General features: G+C 54.8%; 1 protein-coding gene and 1 long non-coding RNA gene across 5 annotated transcripts; both read left to right on the plus strand.

Annotated features, from left to right (window-relative positions):
• Nucleotides 1–2,550: 2,550 nt before the first annotated feature.
• Nucleotides 2,551–11,533, plus strand: DNAJC27 (DnaJ heat shock protein family (Hsp40) member C27). Its single transcript, XM_051776319.1, has 7 exons — nucleotides 2,551–2,690; nucleotides 3,397–3,479; nucleotides 4,190–4,259; nucleotides 5,194–5,358; nucleotides 7,734–7,856; nucleotides 9,371–9,531; nucleotides 11,296–11,533. The coding sequence occupies exons 1-7, from the start codon at nucleotides 2,604–2,606 to the stop codon at nucleotides 11,426–11,428; spliced, it is 822 nt and encodes a 273-aa protein (XP_051632279.1). The 5' UTR covers nucleotides 2,551–2,603; the 3' UTR covers nucleotides 11,429–11,533.
• Nucleotides 5,434–7,724, plus strand: LOC127465798 (uncharacterized). Of its 4 annotated transcripts, none has more exons than XR_007902412.1 (4): nucleotides 5,434–5,548; nucleotides 6,366–6,472; nucleotides 7,018–7,164; nucleotides 7,314–7,724. It is a non-coding gene; the product is annotated as an uncharacterized LOC127465798 (long non-coding RNA). The 4 variants fall into 4 exon arrangements; XR_007902411.1 differs by having other exon boundaries at nucleotides 5,443–5,548; nucleotides 6,366–6,979; nucleotides 7,069–7,164; XR_007902410.1 differs by lacking the exon at nucleotides 7,018–7,164 and having other exon boundaries at nucleotides 5,439–5,548.
• Nucleotides 11,534–11,539: the final 6 nt, after the last annotated feature.

The following is an 11,539-nucleotide window of genomic DNA, read 5'->3' on the forward strand; positions in this document are numbered from 1 at the left end:
AGTCCCCATTCCCGGAGGGATTTCCGATCCCTGTGGATGTGGCCCTTGGGGACACGGATCCGGGGTGGCCTTGGCAGTGCTGGGAATGGTTGGACTCCGTGATCCCAGAGGGATTTTCCAACCTGACCCATCCCTAAGGATTCTGTGCCATCCTGGGACTGTCCCAGCTCCCCACAATTCCCTGGAAGGAAGTTTCAGGAGGTCCCCAATTCCCAGGGAACGAGGGACAGGAGGAGAGGGAACGGCCTCCAGCTGGGCCAGGGGAGGTTTAGTTGGATACTGGGAACAATTCCCACATGGAAAAAGGGCTGTCAGGCCCTGGAAGTGCTGGAATCCCCATTCCTGGAGGGATCTCAAATCCCTGTGGATGTGGCACTTGGGAACATGAGTCAGGGCTTGGATTTGCTGGTCTCTGAGGGCTTTTCCAAACTTAAATTCCATGTTGTTTTCCAGGACTGACAACCCCGGAGCCGGGATGTTTCCCTGCCTCAGTTTCCCCTTGGAAAACAGGGGTGTTGCTGCTCCACAAAGTGCAGGTTCCTCGGGCAGGAATCTCCTGTATTCCCATATTTCCCTCGCTCCAAGTGCTCTCAGGCCTTTCCCTGCTGTCCCTGTTTTCCCAGGGAAGCCAATCCTTGCTGTCTCACTCTCTGGGATTTTTCCACAGGCAGCCAAGACGACCTGGATCTGTCTGTGTTTCCTGGCAGAGGCACATCCCGGGATTTTGGGAGCCTGGGATGCGGCTCCAGAGCTCATCCCACAGCAGGGGGAGGGGGGGGGAGGATTCTGGCTCCAGGCTGGGAGAGCTGGGAATGGCCAGGCTGGAGAAGGGAAGGATCCCGGGAGAGCTTGGAGCACATTCCAGAGGCTGAAGGGGCTCCAGGAGAGCTGGAGAGGGACTGGGGATGAGGGCCTGGAATGCCAGGCCCCAGGGAATGGATCCCAGTGGGAAAGGGGAGATTTGGGGGGGAGATTGGGAAGGGATTCCTGGCTGGGAGGGTGGGGAGGGGCTGGGCTGGAATTCCCAGAGAAGCTGTGGCTGCCCCTGGATCCCTGGCAGTGTCCAAGGCCAGGTTGGATTCCCTGGGATAGCAGGAGGTGTCCCTGAACATGGAATGGGATGGGATTTAAGGTCCTTTTTCACCCAAAGCATTCCTGGATTCCAGGATTCCAGGATTCCAGGATTCTCGATTCCAGGATCTTGCCGGGCTACAAGGGACAAAAGAAAGGCATTGAGGGCAAGGGACAGGGGACAGGGGATGGGGACAGGGGACAAGGGATGTGGGCAGGGGACAAGGGACAGGGGACAGGGGAGAAGGGACAAGGGACAAGGGATGAGGGACAGGGGACAAGGGACAAGGGACAGGGGATGGAGACAGGGGACAGGGGACAAGGGACAGGGGAGAAGGGACAAGGGAGAAGGGACAGGGGACAAGGGACAAGGGATGGGGACAGGGGACAGGGGACAAGGGATGGGGACAGAGGACAGGGGACAAGGGACAGGGGGAGAAGGGACAGGGACAGGGACAAGGGATGGAGACAGGGGACAAGGAACAGGGGATGGGGACAGGGTACAGGGGACAAGGGGACAAGGGACAGGGGATGGAGACAGGGGACAAGGGGACAAGGGACAGGGGAGAAGGGACAAGGGACAGAAGAGAGGGGACAGGGAAGAGGGGACAGGGGACAGGGGAAAAGGGATGGGGACAGGAGACGGGGACAAGGGACAGGGACAAGGGACAGGGGACAGGGGACAAGGGACAAGGGGTAAGGGACAAGGGACAAGGACAAGGGATGGGGACAGGGGACAAGGGGATGGGGACAGGGGAGAAGAGACAAGGGACAGGGACAAGGGACAAGGGATGGAGACAGGGAACAAGGGACAGCGACAAGGGGACAAAGGCAGGTGACAAGGGACAGGTGACAGGGGACAAGGTGCAGGTGACAAGGGACAGGGGACAAGGGACAGGGGACAAGTGACAATGGACAAGCGACAGGGGACAAGGGGCAGGTGACAAGGGACAGGTGACAAGGGACAAGGTGAAGGTGACAAGTGACAGTGGACAAGTGACAGGGGACAGGGGACAAGTGACAATGGATAAGTGACAAGGGACAAGGGGACAGGGACAAGGGACAGGGGACAAGGGACAGGGGACAAGGGGGAGGTGACAAAGGACAAGTGACGGATGACAAGTGACAGGGACAAGGGGACGGATGACAAAGGATAAGGAACAAGTGACAGGGACAAGGGACTGGATGACAAAGGATAAGGAACAAGTGACAGGGACAAGGGACAATGAACAGGGACAGTGACACGTGACAGGTGACAGTCCCCGTGACACGTGACAGTGACACGTGACCCCGCCCTGCCCCCACCCCCCCGCTGCTCCCCTGGCGCCACCTGCCGGTGGTTGACGGCGCCGAAATCTCGCGAGAACTCAGGCGGCCGCCGCATTGCCGTCGCTGGGTGCTGCCGAAGTCTCGCGAGAGCTGCGGCGCGGAGCGGCGCGGCTGATGCGGAACGGGCGCTCTGCCTCCCTGCCGCCGACACTCCGCGCGTCCTCCCGCCGCCTCCGCCGGCACCGGAGCGCCCCGGGCCCGCCATGGAGCCCAACCCGCCGAAGCGGAAGGAGCCGCGCAAGTCGCTGCGCGTTAAAGTCATCTCCATGGGCAACGCGGAGGTGGGCAAGGTGAGGCGCTGCTATTGGCGGGCGGGCGATGAGGGGCAGACCCGGTATCCAATGAGAAACGGGGGTAGGCGGGCGCTGTTCTGAGGAAGCCGCGGATTGGCGGATTGAAGGCTGCACGAGCCAATCAGAAGGAGGTGTGAGGGGGAGGGTGGGACTATGGGATGATTGACAGCGGCGGGACGCGGCGGCAGGTGGATGATTGACAGCTGAGGGGGCGCGGCGGAGGGCGGATGATTGACAGCTCGGGGGAGGATGATTGACAGCTCCGAGGGGATGATTGACAGCTCGGGGGAGGATGATTGACAGCTCCGAGGGGATGATTGACAGCTAGGGGGAGGATGATTGACAGCTCCGGGGGCGTGGCGAAGGACGGATGATTGACAGCTCTGAGGGGATGATTGACACCTGAGGGGAGGATGATTGACAGCTGAGGGGGCGGGACCTGCTCGGTGTAGCCGGTTTTAATTGGCTGCGCACCGAAGGGGCGTGGCCGGCGGTGGGTGATTGACAGCTCAGGTGGATGATTGACAGCCGAAGGGGCGGGACCTTCTATGTATCGCCGGTTCTGATTGGCTGCCAGGCCAAAGGGGCGGGGCCAGCGCTGCCTTAAAGCGTCCAGGAGGCGCCGGGAATTCCCTGTTTTTTGGGAATATGGGGCTGTTCGGGGCCGTTCCCGCTGAGATTCCCGTTTCCCCCCCTTTCCCAGAGCTGCATCATAAAGAGGTACTGCGAGAAGAGGTTCGTGTCCAAGTACCTGGCGACCATCGGGATCGACTACGGAGTCACCAAGTGAGGACCCGGAGATGGGACATGGGGTTGGGAAATTGGGATGGGACTGGGAAACTGGGATGAGCCGCGAGGGCGGGCTCTGTTCCCAGGGAACAAGGGACAGGAGGAGAGGGAACGGCCTCCAGCTGGGCCAGGGGAGGGGCAGGTGGGATATTGGGAACAATTCCCACATGGAAAGGGCTGTCAGGCCCTGGAATGAACTTCCCAGGGCAGGGCTGGAGTCGCCATTCCCGGAGGGATTTCCAATCCCTGTGGATGTGGCCCTTGGGGATGGATCCATGGTGGCCTTGGCAGTACTTGGGAATGCTTGGATTCTGTGATCCCAGAGGGATTTTCCAACCTGAACCATCCCTAAGGATCCTGTGCCATCCTGGCACTGTCCCAGCTCTCCACAATTCCCTGGGAGGAAGTTCCAGGAGGTCCCCAATTCCCAGGGAACGAGGGACAGGAGGAGAGGGAACAACCAGGGAGGGAGTTTGATTGGATCTTGGGAACAATTCCCACATGGAAATGGTGGTTAAACATTGGAATGAACTTCCCAGGGCAGGGCTGGAGTCGCCATTCCTGGAGGGATTTCCGATCCCTGTGGATGTGGCCCTTGGGGACACGGATCCGGGGTGGCCTTGGATGGTTGGACTTGACGTTCTCCCAGGGCTTTTCCAAGCTGACCAATTCCAGGATTCCCGGGTTTCCCACGTCTCTTTTTGCAGGGTGCAGATCAGGGACCGGGAGATCAAAGTGAACATCTTTGACATGGCGGGACATCCCTTCTTCTACGAGGTACGGCCCCCACTTCCCGCCTGGGAGCGCTTGGAATCCCTCAGCATTCCCAAAATCCACCCTGGGTCGGGCTTGGGGCCGAGAAAACTTGGGAATTTATTTCGCTGCAGTGGCCTGGAATGCTGGAATGGGGTGGGTGGGAAGGGAGCTCAAAGCTCATCCTGTTCCAGTCCCAGCACTTCCTGCTATCCCAGGGAATCCAACCCGGCCTGGGACACTGCCAGGGATCCAGGGGCAGCCACAGCTTCTCTGGGAATTCCAGCCCAGCCCCTCCCCACCCTCCCAGCCAGGAATCCCTTCCCAATCTCCCCCCAAATCTCCCCTTTCCCACTGGGATCCATTCCCTGGGGCCTGGCATTCCAGGCCCTCATCCCCAGTCCCTCTCCAGCTCTCCTGGAGCCCCTTCAGCCTCTGGAATGTGCTCCAAGCTCTCCCGGGATCCTTCCCTTCTCCAGCCTGGCCATTCCCAGCTCTCCCAGCCTGGAGCCAGAGCCTGCCATTGGATCCATCCCCAGCCCAGCTCCTCCCTGGGAAGGAGTTCCGGGAACAAGGGGGTTCCCTGGGAATCTCGGCACTCAGGGAAGGGTCTCCCTTCCCCTTTCCTGCCTTTTCCATCCCCACATTCCAGAAAAATCCCTCTGAGTGGATTCTGAGTGTCCTTTATCCTGGAATGCTGGAATGGTTTGGGTGGGAAGGGCCCTTAAATCCCATCCCATTCCATGTTCAGGGACACCTCCCGCTATCCCAGGGAATCCAACCCGGCCTTGGACACTGCCAGGGATCCAGGGGCAGCCACAGCTTCTCTGGGAATTCCAGCCCAGCCCCTCCCCACCCTCCCAGCCAGGAATCCCTTCCCAATCTCCCCCCCAAATCTCCCCTTTCCCACTGGGATCCCTTCCCCGTGTCCCATTCCCGGGATCCCTCATTCCCGCAGGTCCGGAACGAGTTCTACAAGGACACCCAGGGCGTCCTCCTGGTCTACGACGTGGGATCCAAGGAATCCTTCGACTCCCTGGATTCCTGGCTGGCCGAGATGAAGCAGGAGCTGGGACCCCACGGGAACATGGAAAACGTCGTCTTCGTCGTCTGCGCCAACAAGGTGGGAATTCCGGAGCTTCCCGGCGTTCCCGGCGGGAGCTCCGGCGCGTGGGAAGGGCGGGAAGCGGGGCCGGGTTGAAGGGAGGGTGTTCTGGGAGAGGGGGGTGAGGGATAACAGGGATTTGGGAATGTTTGTGAGGGAAAACAGGGATTTGGGAATGTTTGTGAGGGAAAACAGGGATTTTGGAAAAGTTTATGAGGAACGAGGGGGATTTGGGAATGTGGTTTGTAGGGAATTCATTCCAGGAGAAGTGTGTGAGGAACAAGGGGGATTTTGGGAATGTTTGTGAGGGACAAGAGGGATTTGGGAATGTTTGTGAGGAACAAAAGGGATTTTGGGAATATGGTTTGTAGGGAATTCATTCCAAGAAAAGTGTGTGAGGAACAAGAGGGATTTGGGAATGGTTGTGAGGGAAAACAGGGATTTGGGAATGTTTATGAGGAACAGGAGGGATTTTGGGAATGTTTGTGAGGAATGAGAATGATTTGGGAATGTTTGTGAGGGAAAACAGGGATTTGGGAATGTTTGTCAGGGAAAACTGGGATTTTGGGAATGTTTGTGAGGAACGAGAAGGATTTGGGAATGTTTGGGAGGGAAGACAGGAATTTGGGAATGTTTGTGAGAGAAAACAGGGATTAGGGAATGTTTGTGAGGAACAAGAGGAATTTGGGAATCTTTGTGAGGGACAAGAGGGATTGTGGGAATGTTTGTGAGGAAAAACAGGGATTTGGGAATGTTTGTGAGAAGCAAAAGGAATTTGGGAATGTTTGTGAGAGAAAACAGGGATTTGGGAATGTTTGTGAAGAACAAGAGGGATTTGGGAATGTTTGTGAGGAAAAATAGGGATTTGGGAATGTTTGTGAGAGAAAACAGGGATTTGGGAATGTTTAGTGAGGGACAAGAGGGATTTGGGAATGTTTGTGAGGGAAAACAGGGATTTGGGAATGTTTATGAGGAACAAGAGAGATTTGGGAATGTGGTTTGTAGGGAATTCATTCCAGGAGAAGTGTGTGAGGAACAAGGGGAATTTTGGGAATGTTTGTGAGGAACAAGAGGGATTTTGGGAATGTTTGTGAGGAACAAGAGGGATTTTGGGAATGTTTGTGAGGGAAAAGTGGGATTTGGGAATGTTTGTGAGGAAAAAGGGGGATTTGGGAATGTTTGTGAGGAAAAAGGGGGATTTTGGGAATGTTTGTGAGGAAAGACGGGGATTTGGGAATGTTTGTGAGGGAAAACAGGGATTTGGGAATGTTGGTGTGGAACCACAATGATTTGGGAATGTTTGTGAGGAACGAGAAGGATTTGGGAATGTTTGGGAGGGAAAACAGGAATTTGGGAATGTTTGTGAGGAAAAACAGGGATTTGGGAATGTTTGTGAGGAACAAGGGGGATTTGGGGAATGTTTGTGAGGGAAAACAGGGATTTGGGAATGTTTATGAGGAACAAGAGGGACTTGGGAATGTTTGTGAGGAACAAGAGGGATTTGGGAATGTTTGTGAGGGAAAACAGGGATTTGGGAATGTTTGTGAGGAACAAGAGGGATTTTGGGAATGTTTGTGAGGAACAAGAGGGATTTGGGAATGTTTGAGAGGAAAAACAGGGATTTGGGAATGTTTGTGATGTAAAATAGGGATTTGGGAATGTTTGTGAGGGAAACAGGGATTTGGGAATGTTTGTGAGGGAAAACAGGAATTTGGGAATGTTTGTGAGGAACAAGAGGGATTTGGGAATGTTTGTGAGGGAAAACAGGGATTTGGGAATGCTTGTGAGGAACAAGAGGGATTTGGGAATGTTTGTGAGGAACAAGTGGGATTTGGGAATGTTTGTGAGGGAAAACAGGGATTTGGGAATGTTTGTGAGGAACAAGAGGGATTTTGGGAATGTTTGTGAGGAACGAGAAGGATTTGGGAATGTTTGTGAGGGAAAACGGATTTGGGAATGTTTGTGAGGGAAAGGAGGGATTTGGGAATGTTTGTGAGGAACAAGAGGGATTTTGGGAATGTTTGTGAGGAACAAAAGGGATTTTGGGAATGTTTGTGAGGAACAAGAGGGATTTTGGGAATGTTTGTGAGGGACAGGAAGGATTTGGGAATGTTTGTGAGGGAAAACCGGGATTTGGGAATGTTTGTGAGGAATAAGAGGGATTTGGGAATGTTTGTGAGGAATAACAGGGATTTGGGAATGTTTGTGAGGGAAAACAGGGATTTGGGAATATTTGTGAGGAATAAGAGGGATTTGGGAATGTTTGTGAGGAACAAGAGGGATTTTGGGAATGTTTGTGAGGAACAAAAGGGATTTTGGAAATGTTTGTGAGGGAAAACAAGAGGATTCCTTGCCCGGAGCCGCGTTTCCCAGGGGTTTTTCCCGGGCCCCAGGTGGACTCGGGGAAGCTGCGGAGCGTGGACGAGAGCGAGGGCCGGCTCTGGGCCGAGAGCCGCGGGTTCCTCTACTTCGAGACCTCGGCACAGACCGGAGAGGGCATCTCCGAGATGTTCCAGGTGGGATATTGGGAATGGGAATGGGAATGGGAATGGGAATGGGAATGGCCTGGAGAGCAGGGAATAGCTGGTGGTCCTCATCCAGAGGGTGGAACAGCTCCAAAGGGAATGGTGATGGATCCAAGGAGCTGGACAAGCTTGGATATCAGGGAATAGGGAATATTCCTCATCCAGAGGCGTTGGATCAGATCCAGAGGGAATGGTGATGGATCCAAGGAGCTGGAATAGCCAATATTCCTCATCCAGAGGGTGGCCATGGATCCAGAGGGTGGCCATGAGGAGGATGAGCTTGGATATCAGGGAATAGGGAATATTCCTCATCCAGAGGTGTTGGAACAGCTCCAAAGGGAATGGCCATGGATCCAAGGAGGTGGAATGGCCAATATTCCTCATCCAGAGGTGTTGGAGCAGCTCCAGAGGGAATGGTGATGGATCCAAGGAGCTGGACAAGCTTGGATATCAGGGAATAGGGAATATTCCTCATCCAGAGGTGTTGGAGCAGCTCCAAAGGGAATGGTGATGGATCCAAGGAGCTGGAATAGCCAATATTCCTCATCCAGAGGCGTTGGAAGAGCTCCAGAGGGAATGGCCATGGATCCAAGGAGCTGGACAAGCTTGGATATCAGGGAATAGGGAATATTCCTCATCCAGAGGGGGTGGAACAGCTCCAAAGGGAATGGTCATGGATCCAAGGAGCTGGAATAGCCAATATTCCTCATCCAGAGGGTGGAGCAGCTCCAAAGGGGATGATGATGGATCCAAGGAGCTGTACAAGGTTGGATATCAGGGAATAGGGAATATTCCTCATCCTGAGGTGTTGGATCAGATCCAAAGGGAATGGTCATGGATCCAAGGCCACCGGAGCTCAGGGAGTGTTTGGGAATGTTGGGAATGCTGGGAATGTTGGGATGTCTGGGCAGGGCCAGGGGTGGAACTCCGGGATCCTTGTGGGTCCTTCCAGCTCTGGAGATTCCAGAATCCCAGGGGTTGAACTGGACATTCCCTAATCCCAGTGGTTGAACTGGATATTCCCTAATCCCAGGGGTTGAACTGGATATTCCCTCATTCCAAGGCTTCAACTGGACATTCCCTAATTCCAAAACTTGAACTGGACATTCCCTAATCCCAGGGGTTGAACTGGATGATCCTTCCAGCTCAGGAAATTCCCAAATTCCAGGGGTCTCAGTGGATGATCCTTGTGGATCCTTCCAGCTCTGGAGATTCCAGAATTCCAGGGGTTGAACTGGACATTCCCTAATCCCAGCAGTTGAACTGGACATTCCCTAATCCCAGAGGTTGAACTGGACATTCCCAAATCCCAAACCTCGCCCTGGAAGATCCTCCCACCTCCCACCATTCCCTAAATCCCGAGGTTTGCCCCGGACGATCCTTCCGGATCCTTCCCCGCTCCCACATCCCCCCAATTCCCCGACCCCGAAGGGACCCCAGGGATCCTTTGGGATCCCTTCCCACTATCCACAATTCCCAGGATCCACAATTCCCTGCCTCCGTAGACTTTCTACTCGGCCATCGTCGACCTGTGCGACAACGGCGGGAAGCGCCCGAATTCCGGCGCCGGCATCGGCTTCACCCGGGAACAGGCGGATGCCATCCGGAGGATCCGGAACAGCAAGGACAGCTGGGACATGCTGGGAGTCAAACCCGGAGCCACCAGGTGAGGGAAAGCCGGGAATTCCTTGGGAATGGTTGGGAATATCCATCCTGGCCTGGTGACGGTGAGGGGGAATGGCGGATGTGGAATGCTTAGGGATGGGTGAGGTTGGAAAATCCCGGTGGGATCATGGATTCCAAGCATTCCCGGCGCTGCCAAGGCCACCCTGGATCCGTGTCCCCAAGGGCCACATCCACAGGGATTGGAGATCCCGCCGGGAATGGCGACTCCAGCCCTGCCCTGGGAAGTTCATTCCAGGGCCTGACAGCCCTTTCCATGTGGGAATTGTTCCCAATATCCCACCTGCCCCTCCCCTGGCCCAGCTGGAGGCCGTTCCCTCTCCTCCTGTCCCTCGTTCCCTGGGAATTGGGGACCTCCTGGAACTTCCTTCCAGGGAATTTTGGAGAGCTGGGACAGTCCCATAGGATGGCACAGAATCCTGGGAATGCTGGGAATGCTGGCTCTGCCCGCGCTCTCCGGAGATTCCCAAATTCCAGGTGTAGCCTTTGGGGGCACGGCCCCCGTCCCGTGTGGTTCGTGCAACTGAATTTATTAACTTATTAATTTATTAATTAATATCAAATCATTAAGAACAGCGAGAGTTTAGATGGCCAATTCGAACCGTGAGACGTCACAAACACGTGACCTCCTCAACCAATCCCATTCGAGCACTTTACTGAGCATGCGCAGCACAGTCCAGAAGGACCACAGCGCCCAGAATGCCTTGCGGCACTTCGGGTCTTAGGCATCGCTACACCGGAAGTGGAGCTCCGTGATCCTCGAGGGTCTTTCCGGCTCGGGATATTCCAGAATTCCAGGGTTTGCGCTGGATATTCCCTAATCCCTCCTGTCCCGTTCCCTAGGGATGAGGTGAACAGGGCGTAGCGGAAGCTGGGAATGCTGGCTCTGCCTGCGCTCTCCGGAGATTCCCGAATTCCAGGTGTAGCCTTTGTGGGCACGGCCCCCGTCCCGTGTGGTTCGTGCAACTGAATTAATTTATTTATGAATTTATTAATTTATTACTATCAAATTTATTAAGAACAGCGAGAGCTTAGATGGCCAATTCAAACCGTGAGACGTCGTAAACACGTGACCTCTTCAACCAATCGCATTTGAGCACTTGACTGAGCACGCGCCACAGAGTCCGGAAACAGTCCGGAAGTACTACAACGCCCAGAATGCCTTGCGGTACTTCCGGTCTTAGGCATCGCTACACCAGAAGTGGAGCTCCGTGAGCCTCGCGGGTTATTCCGGCTCGGGAGATTCCAGAATTCCAGGGTTTTTTCTGGATATTCCCTAATCCCTCCCGTCCCGTTCCCTAGGGATGAGGAGAACAGGGCGTAGCGGAAGCTGGGAATGCTGGCTTTGCCCGCGCTCTCGGGAGATTCCCGAATTCCAGGTGTAGCCTTTGTGGGCACGGCCCCCGTCCTGTGTGGTTCGTGCAACTGAATTTATTAATTTCTTAATTTATTAATTAATATAAAATCATTAAGAACAGCGAGAGCTTAGATGGCCAATTCAAACCGTGAGACGTCGTAAACACGTGACCTCCTCAACCAATCGCATTTGAGCACTTTACTGAGCATGCGCGGCAGAGTCCGGAAGAACCACAACGCCCAGAATGCCTTGCGGTGCTTCCGGTCTCAGCCCTCGCTAAACCGGAAGTTGAACTCCGTGATCCTCGAGGGTCTTTCCGGCTCGGGAGATTCCAGAATTCCAGGGTTTTTTTCTGGATATTCCCTAATCCCTCCCGTCCCGTTCCCTTAGGGATGAGGTGAACAAGGCGTACCGGAAGCTGGCCGTGCTCCTGCATCCCGACAAATGCGTGGCTCCCGGCAGCGAGGACGCCTTCAAGGCCGTGGTGAACGCCCGGACCGCGCTCCTCAAGAACCTCAAGTAGGGGAAAAAAAAAAAAAAAACGGGAAAAAACATTCCAATATTCCCGCCCGGACCGCGCTCCTCAAGAACCTCGAGCAGGGAGAAGGAAGAAAAAAAAACGGGAAAACATTCC

The sequence above is a fragment of the Manacus candei genome, unplaced genomic scaffold, assembly GCF_025592945.1.
Source record: "Manacus candei isolate 608988 ecotype Guabito, Panama unplaced genomic scaffold, ASM2559294v1 h1tg000494l, whole genome shotgun sequence".
NCBI lineage: Eukaryota > Metazoa > Chordata > Aves > Passeriformes > Pipridae > Manacus > Manacus candei.